The sequence below is a fragment of the Achroia grisella genome, unplaced genomic scaffold (genome assembly GCF_030625045.1).
Source record: "Achroia grisella isolate CSIRO2021 unplaced genomic scaffold, CSIRO_AGI_Agris_v1 utg3539, whole genome shotgun sequence".
Taxonomy (NCBI): Eukaryota; Metazoa; Arthropoda; class Insecta; order Lepidoptera; family Pyralidae; genus Achroia; species Achroia grisella.
The window spans coordinates 459,319-477,862 of NW_026712814.1; the positions used below are offsets into that span (position 1 = coordinate 459,319).

At 32.9% G+C, this 18,544-nt stretch overlaps 1 protein-coding gene across 10 annotated transcripts in view; it reads right to left on the minus strand.

Moving 5' to 3' along the window:
• The window catches only part of LOC131843875 (filamin-A), a 99,304-nt gene that overhangs the window by 2,737 nt on the left and 78,023 nt on the right, over positions 1 to 18,544 (minus strand). For all 10 annotated transcript variants that reach the window (XM_059192642.1, XM_059192641.1, XM_059192640.1 and 7 more), the window contains 5 exons: positions 8,229 to 8,419; positions 2,248 to 2,403; positions 1,704 to 1,773; positions 701 to 819; positions 27 to 123 (listed from right to left, as the gene is read on the minus strand). In XM_059192642.1, coding sequence (XP_059048625.1) covers positions 27 to 123; positions 701 to 819; positions 1,704 to 1,773; positions 2,248 to 2,403; positions 8,229 to 8,419 — 633 coding nt within the window. The remainder of the gene's footprint in view (positions 1 to 26; positions 124 to 700; positions 820 to 1,703; positions 1,774 to 2,247; positions 2,404 to 8,228; positions 8,420 to 18,544) is intronic.

The window sequence follows — 18,544 nt, forward strand, 5'->3', positions numbered from 1 at the left end:
GATAGAGAATGATTATAGTAATTTACCTGTAGCTTCAATCTTGAACGGTGAGCCAACAATGTGAGCCCCATTGTATTTGATGCTCAAGTAGTAGAAGCCAGGTGCCAGTGGAGTATAGCGCACCTATGTATTAAAAAAAATTACATCCATCATCTTACTAATACTATAAACACGAAAGTTTGTAAATATAGATGTTTGTTGTTATTTCACGGAAAAACTATTGAACAAATTTTGATGAAACTTTACAGCAACATATCTTATAGATCAGTATAATACATAAGTTATAATTTAAAAAAGATATTATGTAAATTAGGCGAAATATAATAATAGATGTTAAGTAAGTGTGATGCAGACGTAGTTGCGCGGGGCATCTAGTTATAAAGAAATTTAAATATCAAATAAGTAATAAGTTTAAATAAAGAAATTTCAGCACATCAAATATAAGTTATTCAGTTTTTTTTTCTTTTTGGCGTCGTGATGTAGTAGTTTCCAGGTGTAGACTAAAATGTCGTCTGCGTGGGTACCTCAGTCTTACTTATATCAGCTGTAAAATAGCTTGTTTGTATGCTGTATTTCGGTTGTAATAGTCACATTTACATAAGCTTGTAACTTCTTATTTTTAAATAAAATTCTATGAGTTAGGAAGTTAACAGCTGCAGGGGAAGATACGAAACAAATCCTAAAGTTTGTTAGTACTGACCTTATATCCCTCTTCAACCTCAGTGCAGTCCATGGCTACCCTGGAGGGCCCATCCATGGTGACTGCGAGAAGACCAGCGCCGGCGTTGCAAGTATCGATGATCAGATCTGTCTTCACTCCTGTTGACAAAGATATAAAATGCAATAATAGTAATCTCATGACAATTCCCACAGCGCCATCTAGACCCAATTTAAGCCAGCCAAAGCTTCTGTTACAGGTATAACTGATACAAATATTGGTATTTTTTTTTAAATACATACATAATATACATAGAAAACATTCAGATCGATTCAAACAATGATACTCATGAATACAAAATTATTGTACCGTGCGAGAAATCGAACCAGCGACCATCGGAAGTAAGGCGGTATGCTAAACCGTTGAATCACCAAGGCCACGTGACAAGAATAGTACTTGACATGAGTACCCAGCCTAGAAGACGCGGCAGACCCTGTCTGGCATCAGATCCATGTAGATGTCTGTTATTAATTCTTCTAATCGATACACTCTTGTCAGGATGGTCGTGTAAGTGGAGTGGAGTAAGTGGAGTGAGAGGCAGATGTCGTCCGTCTTACGACAGCTCGTCTTTTCTCCCTACCGGCTGCTATTCTGGTACACTCGTAAATTGGACCGCTTACTGCTGCTTTGACTTGGTCGGTCTATCGCATACCCATGCGACGATCGTGGACGATCACCCGATCGTCCACGAAGTCTAGTACCATCAACCGTACCCTATTAATAGGGATAACACCCCAGACAACCCAGGACAAACGTATAGGCGAAGATTGACCAGACGGGTCGACCCCAAATAAATGGGACTAAGCCAGACAAAAAAAAAGGAAGAAAGCCTATGTGGTTATGGTTTTCATTATAAATATTACTAGCTCCTATTAAGAACTTAAATAGAGAGAAAGGGGTCATAATGAACTCTTTAATTCAGCTTTTCACAGCCTTGCAATTATAATAATTATAATTTAAATTAGAAAAAAAAATATTAACATACCAGTTTTAACAGCTCCCAGGCCTGGTCCGTGCGCGTGGACTGCAGCAGGATCAGCGTCATCCTTACCAACCTAGTGGAGAACAGCAATGTTTAGACGTTTTTTTACTAATTTAATAATCTATTTGCAATATTGCAACATGCTTGTATGGACTGGTCTGCTTTGATAGCTATGACTGCTTTATTTTATTATTCAAGTGAATATTTATTTATTTATTTCAAATTTGCTATTTGGCACTTTGTTTATATACAAAATTCTTAAAAATGTTTGTTAATTCACCACACAAATTTCTTGCTCATTCTTCTTGTGACGAGTCTGCGGTCCGAATGAGTGGTAGAATAAAAATAATATGACTTTTCATAAGTGTTTGTATTAAGTTTATTTGAATAAAGATTACTTACCATAAACAGTTGTTAACATAATAAAATATTCTGTACAGTCGACGTCCGATTTGCTACGATTGTTTGTTTATAGAAAATCTCGCCTTGTTGGTTCTGTCTACTTACCCCAATAAATGCGTAGACTAGCGTTAAGATACTAACTTACCTTGATCCTCAGCGGTGATGCTGGGATGTGAACTCCGTTAAATTTGACATTAATGTTATGGACTCCATTCTCTCGCGGCATGAACCTGATGGAGTACTGGTCCCCGTCGATGTTCTGGATGAAGCAATCGTCTGTCTTGCCGGACGGCGAAATTATCTAAACAATAATAATAATCGCTTGATATTGATACTAGCTGACCCCGTAAACGTCGGTTTGCCACTTAAAGTACTAATACCGCTATAAAAAAATAGGAGTTGATGGTAGAAGTGTGAAAATTTGGGGTTGTATGTAGTTTTATGTCACATTATAAAAAAGATCTCTGTACAAAAAATTAAAAGAAATTGTTAGAGAACAACCCTAACTTCTTATCGCTTAGAGGTATGAAAAAAGGTAGTAAACGATTCTCAGACCTACTGAATATGCATATTTTCATAAAAATAAGTGCGCTTTCGGAGACGTTTGGTAAGAAACACCGTGACATGAGAATTTTGTATATTAGATTTTCGACCACAATAACTGAGGCTGCGTACTGTACCTTTGGTTCAATCGAAACATTTAAGTAAATATGTAGGTATAATTATTAAGCCTGTCAAAACAATAGTAGCAAAATTATACCTGTGTATTTTTTAGCAATTTGTTTAGCATTAGTTAGTGCTAAACAAATTGCTGTTATATTTAGTGTATAATTTGACAATGAGGCGGACGATTCAGATGGTAAGTGGTAACCGTCATCTGTGTACTTGCAGCACAATGGGTATCATGCTATTAAGTGATCCACGTAGTATCTAGCATATGTTTCTAATTGATGAGATGGTTGAAGGTTTGCTTCCTCGTACATGAGTATGATTTTTGTATTATTCTTATACAAAGTAAGCTTGTGACATAAAAAAACGAATATAAAAATAACAAAATAACATTTACAAAGAATAGTTAACTACATAGAAGAGAAAATTATTTATCAATAAAAATATAAATTTATTAATCATATGCACTTCATTAGAAGTGTGTTCTTTACGTAGTGTGTACATATTAATGTACACACTACGTAAAGAAATAAGGATAAAACTTCTATATTATTCGCATTTTGTATCTATTTTCCTCCACTAAACATAAATTTTCAAACAGTACATGAATAAACTATTTTTCTTCCTCAAAAAAAGAACCAACCCACTGTGGGCACGTATTAATTTTTATATCGCATCGCCAACTTGTAACAATATTCATCGGTTGCTCGCTTTTATAAAATATTAAGCGTGTGCCGGGATTTATACGTGTTGGTCACGTGGCCGGTCAGTTTTATTGCGTTTTTTGTCCACAAACTTTGGGGAAAGCCGCACTGTCCTTAGTGCGGAGAATACACCATATCCACACTGGTGTTACGTTTAATCTTGTTAAATATTGCTCAACCGACTTTGAAAATATTCTCATTTCTATTATTTTATCACTAGCTGCTATAATGGTAGGTATTTGTATATTTTTTAATAATTAATCAATTCCATTTCGGAATTTAAATTTATAATGAATACGTTGTTCTATTACAGACACTGTTTGTTTTGATTTTTTAGGAAAACAATCTTATTTCATATCTTAATAATATTATAAATAAAATGATGATGATGATGAATGTTTCTCAGTATGGATGTTTGTTACCCTTTCACGCAAAAACTACTGAACAGATTTTAAATAAATTTTACAGTAAATAGCTTATACATCAGAATAACATATACGTTAGAAATTGCATGCGAAATTTTTAGCACAGTAGTTTTTGCGTGAACGAATCAAACATCGAATAATAATCTCAGGACAATTCACAGAGCGCCATCTAGACCCAAGTTAAGCTAGCTAAAGCTTGTGTTATGGGTACTAGATAACTGATACAAATACATAGATATTTTTTTTTCGTAAATACATACATATTATACATAGAAAATACCCAGATCGGTACAAATAATCATACTCATGAATACAAATGTTTGTGCCGTGCGAGGAATCGAACCCGCGACCATCGGATCTGAAGCGGTGTGCTAGACCGCTAGACCACCGAGGTCGTCGCATATGTGTGATACTGTTAGTATACAACCTTACAAATATTTTTATAATTATTAATTAGAAATGAATAATTTCTTATTAAAACACGTTTTTTTAAGTCTGTTAATAAATGTATAAATTGAATTAAAATAAATATAACGGGACAACTGATAAATTCCAAAGTAATGACTTTTTTTGTAATGAGTACAATGATAAATGGGACATATACTAAATTAAATTTATTTACACATACACACACATTTATATATATATACTTACACATACATACTTAATAGATTATAAAAGTATCATCACGACTGTTATCCCTAATGGGGTAATTATAGACAGTCGACGTTGTAGTGAATACATTTGACACATATACATATCCATATTGCACTCGGTATATCTAAATCGTGACAGTGGGCGATCTAAAAGACTGGACCGATTTGGATCAAATTTTGTGTATATATTTCTCGTATAGGTTTTATGGATAATTACAGAATATGGGTAAACTGCATGTCAGTGTGACAGCAATACAAAATGACTCGTAACTAAGTTTTTTTTCGGACTACTGTAATGCGGTTGACCGTAGGGAGCCTTTACAGATTTACCAGACGATAGAAGGCGAGCATAATATGGCACTCCAAACCCGCGAAAAGACTTATGGAGCGGCTAAAGGCCAACTCCCCCCTGACGGGTACGACTTTAGTCTGAGGGCACCGCTAGAAATTCGAACCCTGGCTCAGGCCGTCGCAATTTCGATCCCCGTTTGAATTGGATGGAGAATCGATCGGCGGGGCTCATAATCTCTCATGGGGCTAAACACTGATTTTCAGCTACGTCCGCGAGGATAAATGTACTAAAAAAAGTTTAATGATAACAATAGACAATAAATAAATAACAAACAAAACAAACTTCAAACTAAAGCAATCGATTACCAGAATTTTATAAATACTAAAAAAATATAGATCTTATATTAATATATATTATAATAAATATAATATTATTATAAACGTAGAAGTTTGGAGTGTGGATGTATAGATGGATAGATGTTTGTTACTCTTTTACGCAAAAACTACTGTATAGATTTTAATGAAACTTAACACTAATATAGCTTACACATCAGAATAACATTTGTACTATAAATTTCATCTTTAATGAATAATTTTTTAATAATAAATAGATAAATTGTAGTAAGAAACCGACAGATTCGAAAAAAAACAATATTTACGTAAACGGTCCACGTAGCGAGGTACAGTCGGACCCATCGATCATAAATCAGCGGTACAGTCAGCGGTGGGCAGCATGTTCACACGATAAATCATCATGACCCCATGTAATACGGTTTATTGGAAGACATATTGTCTGAACACGAGTGTATAGGTATTAACAGATCTCCGCAACCGAAGGTGCAGCTGAGAATGTAATATTAATATTGCAAGACCTCGATGGTGTAGTGGTTAGGATACGCAACGACAGATTATTGCGGGTTAGATTTCAGCACGATGCAATCAATAAATATATGTAGTCACAGTATCGATCTTAGTGTTTTTCTACGCATTATTTACGTACTTACAGAGGAATTAGCTTTCCATACAAACTTTCATCCCCTATTTTATTTTGGTCTCTTAAAAATATTGTATTTCAATTTTTAAACCTTAAAACATTTTTTTGGGTTGTTGATAAAGTAAAATATATTGTGACATTTACAATTTCTAAAAACCTATGTTTACATAAATTCGTCTATTAATAGAAAATCTATAAATACAATACAATACTTTGATACCTAATCACGAATAATGAAAATATTTTAAATTATTTATAATTAGAAATACTTATATTGTAGCTGTGAACGGGATTACGTCCGCGTGGAATAAAAAAAATATATTTAAAATTATTTCTTTATTAATAAAGGAATAAGTTCAAGCATGTATCTTTAAAAATGACAATACTACCATAAAACCTTTCAACTCCCCTTTTAATCCTTTTCAACCCCTTTTTTGCCTAAGTATAGTATATATCCTTTCTCAGAGTCAATAGTATCTGTTTACCAAATTTCATTTAAGTCAGTTCTGTTCTTTCCCTGTTTTAAAGTAAAAGCGAGACAGACTGATAGACAGAGTTACTTTCGCTTTTATTATATTAGTAAGGAAGATATTGCGTCTATAAAATAAATATTCATCAGTTATGCTTACTGCGGTGTTTAATTTGAACTAAATGGCGTTGTTCATGGAAAAAAATATAACTTTTATTTCAATAGTACCAAACATAATACAATAATTGCCTGATTTAAGACTAGACGACAATGTGTGGTCAATTTATAGTAAAAAAAAAATAAAAACTTATACCCTTTCGACAATCGGGTAAACTAAATATAACGGGTAACTAAACTAACTAATGACTTAATCTAACGTTCAAAATAATACCTTGATTTCCGTAATTTGAGACTAAAAGACACTACGGAAAAAAAACAAACGCTCCTTCGACAGAAAACTAAACTAAATGGTAAAACATATGACTTACTCTACCATCCAATATGGTACAAGCATTCCTTAGTTTAGAAAAATATGACTCTGTTTATATTACTCAGCTTTAGAGATGCAATGAAGTTTAGAAGGTTAAAAAAAAACAGTAAATGTATATATTTTACTTCCACAGTCGTGCAATACGTCATATCCTTCTACTTATCTATGTCATTTCATTTGGGGTCAACGTAATTTTTTATTTACTATTTATCTCTATTCATACTCCCTTTCTTGACATATTATCTATCTATGATGAGATACCTTTTAGAGATTCAAAACAAAACAAAAAAAAACTACACACACACACGCAATCACGCACACATACTCTCACACACACACACACACACATTACACTACATATATTCAAACTGACACATGGATATAAATACAAATATGCCGCTTGTAAACTTATTTTTTTTTTATACTAATAAGTAACCTTGGCTTTAGTTTATAATATTAGTTTTCTAATGTCTCAAATAATCTAAAAAAAACAAACACATATGACCATGTATATGGAAGAGCGGGATGTACCTAACACAGGCATTTACTAGGTCATCCCAACACTATGTTATTGTAGCTGAATTGTTTTTAAAGAAATAAACATTTTTTCATTACTTTTTTTCATTTTCAAAACACATAATTTTGAAACATCACATAAATCATATTTATAAAAGAGAATATACCATCCAAGCTTTAAAGTTAAATGGGTTACACATAGGAGTATTCCATGAAATATTGGCAGAACCAGTTTCCGATGCAGCCAAGTTGTTGTTCTGGATGGTATCATATCAGTTTAAATTTTTTAAGTTGATTTTTAGTTTATTTTTGTTATTTAGTATAGGTACGATGTGATTGTCATCGTCACATTTTGTGTACAAAAATCCAAAAGAAAAAAGAGAAAAATAATCATAATCATTGAGCAAAGTCTCACACACATTACTCACTAAACGATTACTTAAATGACAAACGTGGATAGCAATCGTTGTTCATTTACGGGATTTTCATTTAATGTTAGACATAGACATAAGTACATAAGTACACAATTTAAATAAACTGGCTTCCAAAAAAAAGGAAAATCAGATAAGTTTCTTCCCGGTTCTTCTTAATTGAATCTGTAGACTGAACTGGACGGTATAGAAAAAATTGTAATAAAAAAACTTGACATTCATAAGCGGCTACAATATCTTTGTTCTTTGATTTGATTTGATTAAAAAAACATAACTGTGACTATTCAAAAGTTCTTAAATTTTATTTTAATAAATGATTTATATTCAATATAACTGAAAGAATAGAAAGAAAGAGAGATCATTTATATAAGTACTCTCCTACATATCATAATAAGTGATATAGGAAATAACTTAACATGAAGACTATCCACATCTTTTTGACTTCCTCTACTGTACATACTAACTTAAAAACAATACTTACCCTAGCATCCAAATCTCCCTTAGCGCCATTGAGCCTGATGTAGAACTGAGCAGGCTTATCCACCTGGGCAGTGTCTGGGAACTGGGCAACTTCCAGCAGGTAGGCTTCTCCCACAGCTGGCGAGATGTACACCTTGAAGGGAGAGTCTGGGATGTGCTGCTCGTTGAACTTCAGGCCGATACGGTATTCACCTGGAAAGGATATGAAATTCAATCTTATAAAGTACATACCAGCTGACCCCGCAAAAGTTGTTTTGTCATATATGTACATTAAAATCTCTATTGAAAATAGGGGTTGGTGATAGATGGGTGTAAATTTAGGGTTGTATTTATTTTATGCCACATTATAAAAAAAATGTTCAAAAAATAAAAAAATAATATTAAGGGTTTTCATCAACTTGGGACTAGATGGCGCTGCGAAAATTACCCAAGAATATTATTATTATTAATATAGCTTATATATCAGGATAACATAGGCTTCAAATTTCCTGCGGGTGAAACTGCGAGCAAAACTAGTCCCAAATATATTCAATTGCCTAATAAATAAATTACATAAAATGTTTTTAAAATAAAACCAAATAATCCAATTAAGTAAACCGGAACCCATTAATACTCTAATACAAGCGACAAACATCCCGACAAATGCACTAATAAATTTGCGTAGCGCTGCAAAAAACCGACAAAAATGGCCGAAAAACGAGATTTACATCGTTTGGAAAAAATGCCATCGGGCTGAGAACGTCACTCAATCTGAATAAGGGACTAACGATGCCACCAATATTTCTTCTCAGGGTCCAACTGGAGGTTGGGCTTTGACTTTTGTGGTTTTAGGATTGTCTACTAAATAAACATAGCGTTTAGCGCTTTACTTCTGATGGTAACGAGTATCGGTTCCTCGCACGATACAAACATTTAAATTAATTTGTATTTGTGTTTGTCTAGGTAGTATCTATATATCCTTAATAATATTATAAACTAGCTGTTACCGCGACTTCGTTCGCGTGAAATTTAACTTTATTTTTCTAAAATAAAAGTAGCCTAAGTTACTCCCTATTTCATCAGCTACCTGCCAAAAAAAGTCCCGTTAAAATCGGTCCAGCCATTTCAGAGATTAGCCAGCACAATCAGACCGACAGACAGACACAAATTTTAAAAAGTTATTTTTTGGTATATGTACCGTATTTATATTCATATGCATGTAGTAAAAAACGGTTATTTCAATATTACAAACAGACACTCCAATTTTATTTATATGTATAGATGTGAAAATAGGGATGTTTGTTACGCTTTCTCGCAAAAACTACTGAACCGATCATCATGAAATTTTGTACACAATTTTTTTCTTGGAGGTTAGAATAGATATAGGATACTTTTTATTTAAAAAGAAAACAAATATTTTTTATTCAATGCGAGCGAAGTCGCGGGTATAAACTAGTATTACATATGTTCACCCATAACACAAGCTTTAGCTAGCTTAACTTGGGTGTAGATGACGCTGTGTGAATTCTCCTGAGATTATTATGTATTTAAATGTGTCTAAGTAGATCTATCAGTTGTCTAGTACACATAATACAAGCTTTGTTTAGCTTGGGACTAGATGGCGCTGTATGAATTGTCCTGGGATTTTTATATTATTATAAACCGAATTATCTATAAACAAGATTTTAGAAGAAGCCATGGGGTTATTTGAAAAAATGTTTTGCTTTTGGCGCTACACGCAAGTGTCTTGCTCATTCTTCTTGTGATGTGTGAGATGTGTTCCGAATGAATAGTATAATACAAAAATATGACTATTCAAAAGTGTTTGTATTATGTTTATTTTAATATATGTATAATATGTATATTATTTCTACTCCTATTTCCACCATTTTTTATTAACAAGTATAACTGTGTGGCCGAGAAAGTATAAATAAAATTGTCGCATATATATATATATATATATATAATATAAAGTGGTGCATATAATAACAATAATTTTGATTTGTACTGTTTGTGCATTCTTCATCATATATATTCAATATAAATATACTATATACTTTTTAATATATTTATTGCAAGGTATAATATTAATTATATAATTACAGAGTACTACGGAACCCTTAACAACCCCGTTCTACTCAAACTTGGCCGTTTTATTTTCCATATGAGACGGGGCAGGGCGCCGCGGTGGGCTCACCGTCGTTTTCGTGTCATTTAGGTACATCTGAACTGCAGTTTTTGACTATGTTTTTCTTGAATCCATAAAAAAATTCGTCCCGTTTTTGTGGGGTCTTGTTTTGTTGTGAAATTTGTGATCGGCCCGGCTCTACCTAACTGCTAATAAAGTTAACTATCGTTTAATGCAATTTAAAATAAATCTACTTTCTTTATTCGTTACTCGTAAGTGGTAGAATCAAAATATGACTATTCAAAAGTGCTTGTAATGAGTTTATTTGAATAAAGATTATTTCTATTTCTATTTCTATTTAAGTGAATGAGTAGAGAATAAAAATTTATAAAAAACTAACTGTGCCAGCGACTCGGTCCGCGTGGAATAGTGACTAAAAATATTTAATAATTTAAACTATTAGGTTTAAAAAGGGAGATGAAAGTTTGGAAGTATTGTCATTTTTAAATATAGACGCTTGAACTTATCCCTTTATTAAATTAAGAAATAATTTTTAATATTATTTATTTCAATGTCACTATTCAACGCGGATGAATTCGCGGGCACAGATACTTAATTATAAAAAAAATTAAATCTTTACATCATACGTGAATAGGTAACAAAGTATTGTGTTGTATTTATAGATTTTCTATTTATAAAGGAAACATATTTTTACAAACATAATGCAAACATATTTTACTGTAAGTACGTAAAACATCAAAATATACAATATTAGGTATGAAATATTTATCCTAATACAATTTGCATAAAAAAATTATGCAATAAATAAAAAAAATTGTGTTTGTATGACATTCGGAATAACAATTGTTTTAATATCTATTGTTTCTCAATATTTGAATGATGATAGAAATTATTTTAGACATTTGTTGCCACATCAATGTATATAAATGGCATTGAATTCTATTATAAAATATTATTTTCTAGTAATATTTTTACAAGAAAATAATATTTACGTATTTTTTTTTTTTGCTTTTTAAGGAAATAGCAAAAAAGTTAGGCGACATCACAGAAGACCGAGAGCTAGCAGCTACCTCGGACAAAGAATTAGTCTAAACATTCAAAGGGGGAACGCTGCCAGTGTCTTCGGAACCTTGCCTAAAGTGACTCCTTTTAATAATATATTTTAGTTATTATATTATATTTATAAGGTTTTTAGATTTAGATTGATTATTCTAGTGTATATTTTTTTTATATATAAAATGATTTTATCTTTTTATTACTTAGTATAAAACAAAGTTGCCGCCGATGTCTGTTCGTTTGTATCTTTTAAATTACGCAACGGATTTTAATGCAGTTCTTAGCAATAGATAGTGATTCAAGAAGATTTTTTATGTGTAGAATTCATTATATTTTATATTTATATTTTTATTAAACATATGTATAATTAATATACATAATTCATTTAAAAATTTCTATGTATACAGTCATAATTCGATTTACAAGTATATTAGGTGTATATATGTATGATTATTGTCCATTTATGTAATATTTCGTAATATATGTAAATAAAAGTAATTATAATAATAATATCTCAGGACAATTCGCACAACGCCATCTAGTCCCTAGCTAAGCAGAGCTTATGTAATGGGTACTAGACAACTCATATAAATACATGGATGCAGGTTTTTTTTTGTAAATAAATACATATTATACAGAGAAAATACCCAGACCGATACAAACAATCACACTCATGAATACAAATGTTTGTGTACTGCAAGGAATCGAACCCGCGACCGTCGGATAGTAAAGCGGTATGGTAAACCACTAGACCACCGAGGCTGACAAAGTAAATAATTATTATTTAAATATTTAATTTAAATAATAATAATTTATTTTATAATTATTATATAAATTAAATATTATATATATAAATTATATAATTATTTGCTAATGTTTACTAAAATTTCTAATTATGTCTAATACCGTGGGTTAGGTAGATATAAAATAAACGTCCGTCTGGGAAATATAACTATAGTTTAACTTTTTAATCGCTCGATTTTAAATCATCGACTGTGCCACCGACCCCATCCAATTCCAAATAATGATGTAGGCTCTATGCAAAGTGGTAGTATTGACATGTTACCAGGTTCGATGTCCGGTCTGTTTCCTCTTGATTCTTATTATTTGTTTTTTTTTTGAAGTATAAAAACAGCGATGTTTTTGTACATGAATAACAATCATGGCGTAACATCTGATATAATACGTATTTGACCATTTTTTAAAGTAATTTGAATGGCATATACGCTTACGGCCCGCCTGATAGTAAGCAGTAATCATCATGCACAAATATAAACAACACTATAGACATCACGTAATCACGTGACACAGATGATACCACTATAGCACTGCCATTCGAGAGGTCTAAGATGTCATACCAGTTATCCTGTACTTCCTAATTGAGACTATAACCGAAACAGCTTACACATCAAGTTGCTTGGCGACGGAAGCATGCAGATAACTTTTTACAAAGTCGTTAGGTCAATATTTTATTCTAGAGGGTAAGGGAATCGTTTATTATGTGGACTGATGACCCCATTACTAGCTATGTACCATGTCAGGTTGAGCTCCAAGCGGTTCCCCCTGGAAACCATCATGACAAATTCTCCAAGAGAATTTGTCATGATGGGCTAACGGACCTGGCCTCATATTCATCTCATCTTCCTATACTGGTGCCTTTTTTTTTATTGGGTTGTTTGGGCTATTGTCAGATGTGTAGCACCTGTAGCACTGCGACCTACATAGATCTATTGTGCTCGCCCTTTTCAAAGATCGCTACCTAGACCCGTCAGGGACAAGAATTGAAGGATATTCTTTGGAGCCTTGCCTTACCGGTGCCTTGCCTTACCGGTGCCTTGCCTTACCGGTGCCTTGCCTTACCGGAGCCTTGCCTTACCGGTGCCTTGCCTTACCGGTGCCTTGCCTTACCGGTGCCTTGCTAGCGTAAACCGTTAGCCCACGGTGTTCATCCCGGAAACTATCGTGATAAAAGCCTGGTGAATTTACCACGATGGGCTAACTGAACTGACCTCATGTTCATCCTAACATCCTCCACTGGTGCCTCGCCAGCGTAAACCGTTAGCGCTGGTGGGTGAACATTACCTTCATTCTATCATAGATGGGATGGTCAGAAACATATTAGCCAGTATGTTGAAAACGCATATAAGCATCTAAGTCAAATGAATTCCCGCAGACAGCTTAGCACTAATTGTCCCTTTATTATACCTCGGCGGTCTAGCGGTTTAACACACTACCTTACTTCCTATAGTCACGGGTTCGATTTGACGCAAAGATTTGTGTTGTTGAGTAAATAGATAGACAGATAGGATAGATAAAATCTTATTCATATCCAACATTACAAATAGGTATAAGCGTTTCGATGTTTGTATGTTTTTTTTATTCTCGACGTTTTCTACTCTGTTGTTTTCATTTTTCTATTATTGTGTTTTTATGTATAAGTATATATACATAAAAAAAATGTAAATATTTATATCAGTTGTCTAGATGGCGCTGTGTTAATTGCACAGGGTTATTTATTTGTTTCTATGTATTTTATGTACATAATATATATTTAAAAAAAACGTATTTAAGTATTTACATCGGTTGTCTAGTACTCATAACACAAGTTCTGCTTAGCTTGGGACTAGATGGCGCTGTGTTAATTGTCCAGGGTAATTTATGTATTTTATGTAGGTATGTATTTAAAAAAATATATCTAAGTATTTATATCGGTTGTCTAGTAGCCATAACACAAGTTCTGCTTAGACTGGGACTTGATGGCGCTGCGTGTATTGTCGATTATTATAAGTATTATTATACAAGTTAGATCATGGTCGTGCATCCTAGTTTTCTAGTACCCATAACACAAGCTCTGCTTCGACTGGTACTAGATGGCTCTGTGTGAATTGTCTATGGTTATTATTATACAAGTTTGTTAATGGTTATGCCTCACAGATGTCTATATCCACCATAAGATTATGTGAAATGCAAATACAATGATATTTGCAAATCAAATATTTTCTCCCTCGACATTTAAACTGTAATTATGTGCAGCTGACGCGCTGCCACAATTATAAATTGTATATAATTATACTAAAGTGCGTGGTAATGACGTCACGCGACTGCATATTAAGTCAATATACATACAAAGACATACATACACAAATATATATTAGGACGCAATAATACATTTTGTATATTTTCAGCTGATTTCAAAATGAACGGGTCGCTAAGTTTATATAATCTTATTAATATTATGAACGCGAAAGTTTGTGAAATAGAAAATCATTTATTCAAATAAACTTACATTGAAGCACTTTTGAATAGTCATTACATTTTTTTAATCTACCGCTCGTTCGGAAAGCTGTCTCATCACAAGAAGAACGAGCAAGACACTTGCGTGTTGCTCTTTTAAATAATTTTATTATTACTTTACATTTTTAAGTTTAAGTGTGTGAATACAAACCACCAATTAGCACTAATTCAATTAAATACTGAAATAGAAAAAATATTGAATATATAACAAACTGGTGAATATGTATTGTTACTACTACTACTACTAAACGGATTTTGATGAAACTTTCCTGTAATATAGCTTATAAGAATAATACATGGGCTATACATTTTATGAAGGAGCAAGCCTGTATCATATATAGCATAAAACACAAATATATATCACTAGCTGTGCACGCGGTTTCACCTGCATGAAATTTATAGCCTGTATGTTATTATAATGTATAAGCTATATTACTGTAAAGTTTCATCAAAATCTGTTCGGTAGTTTTTGCGTGAAAAAGTAACAAACATCCATCCTTCCATCTATACGATTTTTAAAATTCTTTCACAGTTACAAAGATATATTATACCTGAGTACTATAAGCTATATAACATCTCACTACAACCAATAGAAGCAGAGCAGCAATGAAAAACGTGGCAAAAATTATTTATTTTGAGTAATTACGCTGCGTGCCAAAAAATATATGTATGAACAAATTCTTCTCTTTTAAAAGTTCTATAAAAAAAAGCCCGGTGACGTCTGTAATCGCTGATACATTGGCATACTGAAGGCCTAAGATGCCATGCCTCTTGTCTTATAATTTGCCTTTTCTGATCCTATAACCAAAATCTTATACAGCAAACTGTTAAAATAGGTGAGACTAAAGTACCCACGCAGAAAACTTTTCAAGAAGTCTACCTTTGTAAGTAGATTATTAATTTGTTATAACTTAACTAAAATTCATAAAAAAATGACAATCCATACTAATATTACAAATGGGAAGTCTGTCTGTCTATTATTTGTCGTTTCACTGCTAAACGGCAGAACAGATACCAAATAAAGTAAAATCAAAATATCTTTATTCATGTAGGTCTATTACAGACTCTTAAGATATGTCAAATACTACCATCAGTTAGATATCAAAAGATGCTTTCGAGATGAAACAAAACTGAAGAGAAACTCGGCTCGTATTCTTTTAAATATGGTTGTACATGTTTACAATAATACATGTCTAAATTCAAATTCAGAGCATAGAGACCACCAGCATTTCCTATAGCAATTTTGTCAAAAGCAAATAGTCTAATCAGTGTTCGTTACCCGAATAGATATTAATGTAATTTAATCAGTATAGATTGCATCATTAGGACGGACATTGTGCCATATAATATAGAAATACCAAATGCTTTCACCTTGACCCTATCCAGAAATTCCAAATAAGAAACGCACAGTGGGCGAAAGCGCTCAACGTCGGCCAAAACTCATTCAAAAGTAACATTCCGTCATAGCCCTTCTCTGTCCGCCGGTGACTTTAAGACTTTTTTTTCCAACGATTATATCCAACGGGCGGTCAATTAAAATGACTCTTAAACACCAGTGGCCAGGAATGCTGGCCCTAAACTGAATTTGTCCTGCGTCCATTGTATTCGCGGTGGCAAAAAAACCCGCCCAGCATCCGACAAAGAAGCGGTGTTTTTGTCTCCGGATATTTCATAAGTGTATTGTGATTAGAAATTTTTGAGCTATCCGCAGCATAATGACTTAAGTTTTAGGCATGTTCTTAATTTGAAAATTTTGAGGCGACAAGAATTATGTTTTTTTGTTCAGATTGCAGGACGATTGTGAACACTGTTCGTGTCGAGATTATTATTTTAAACGTTGTTGTAAATATTATTTGTCGCTTCAAAATTATTGCAACGTCTTCAAATGCCATGAAAATATGCTTTCAACTAATAAACATCTATATATATGCTTGTAGGGACTGGTCTGCTCTAATCACTATGACTTTTTAATCGTTTTGTACTAGCTGTACTTGCGAATTCGTCCGCGTGGAATTTAACTTTACTAAGTTACTCCTTATCACATAAGCTACCTGCCAAAAGAAGTCCCGCCAAAATCGGTCCAGCCATCTTAGAGATTAGCCGGAACTAACAGACAGACAGACAGACAAAAATTGTAAAAAATGTTAATTTGTTGTGTGTACTGTATTTATATTCATATGCATGTAGTAAAAAACGGTTATTTCAATATTACAAACAGACACTCCAATTTTATTTACATGTATAGATTTAATATCTGATCCTAATAAATTAGTAAAAGTCGCTGGTTTGTATTCGCACGTTTCGAAATGTAAATACAAACTTACAATGATTATTTAAAAGAGCAACACGCAAGTTTCTTACTCGTTCTTCTAGTGATGAGACAGCTTTCCGAATGAGCGGTAGATTAAAACAGCTATGACTATTCAAAAGTTCTTAAATTAAGTTTAATTGAATAAATGATTTTCTATTCTATTCTATATAAAACCTAAATTCATTTCATTGTTTGTTTGATTGTTGGTATTTTATGTTGTAGTAATTAACTTACAATAGTTAATAACGATGTAAACTTCATATTTTTAGTTCACTTCGTGTTTGATTTCTTCGATCGACTATTTTACTCTTATTTAGTTCTCAATCATTTGGTTGTATATTTAATATTTTCTTTATTTGAATATTCAAATGAATTAGTGCTACTTGGTAGCTTGTATCACACACTTCAACTTAAACATGTAAAGTAACAACAAAATTATTTAAAAGAGCAACACGCAAGTTTCTTGCTCGTACATCTTGTGATGAGACAATATTCCGAATGAGCTGTAGATTAAAAAAAAGGTGATGACTATTCAAAACTGCTTCAATGTAAGTTTATTTGTATAAATGATTTTCTATTGTATTCTATTTGTCCTCTGGGTATCTTTCTCTTACTAATTTTCGCCGTCAAGCAGTTTGACATGGCAGTAAAATAAATGGGGTACGAAGGTATGACATTTACCCTTCGGAATGGCAAAGCAAGGTTGAAATAGTAGACGTCACAAAATAAAAATACTTATTTAATTACATAGAGTTCTCTAGATACGATTGTCGTTTGTTTTTCTCTTCAATACATCGAACTGATTGATAAAAATTTGTTAAAAAAATGTATATTCACAATTTCGTTTTTTTTAAAGGTTTCAACATCCACGCACGTCGTGAGATATACATATGATAACGTGATATCCGTGATACTGTAGTATATAGGCGATTGTTATGTCCAATCGTCATGTGAACAGTCAGACTGATTGCCATTCGAGTTCCATAAGTGGAATGACAAACTATCTGACGGTAACGGTCACTCATATGATGAACAACATGGAAATTACCGAACTCATTGTCTGAGAGTTTGTGCGCACTAATCTCGGAAACGGCTTAACCGATTTACATTTAGTTTTCACTATTATATAGTGGAAAGCTTACCTAATATTCTGTGTTTGCTTTGTTCCAATCAAACCAAAAAGTTATATAATTTCTTGAAGAAAAATTTTAATTTTTTTTTCCTCGATTTTTCCCACCTCAGGGAAAGGCATAAGAACTCAACCCATACAGCGATTGTCTTTGGTATTAATAATTTTCACTATTTCGATATGAAATAAATGAGTTACACCATTGGAACTGATCATTTTATTATTCAACATGAACAAACGTTCCGTTTCACCCTTTTATTTTCGGCACAACGCGACCAATGATAAAAAAATATGTTTAAAATTCGAACGCAACCAAACGGCGCCGACAAAGCGGCCGGCGCGGGCGTCGCCATCTTATCTATATATCTATATTTATAATGTGCACGAAACATATTCAGG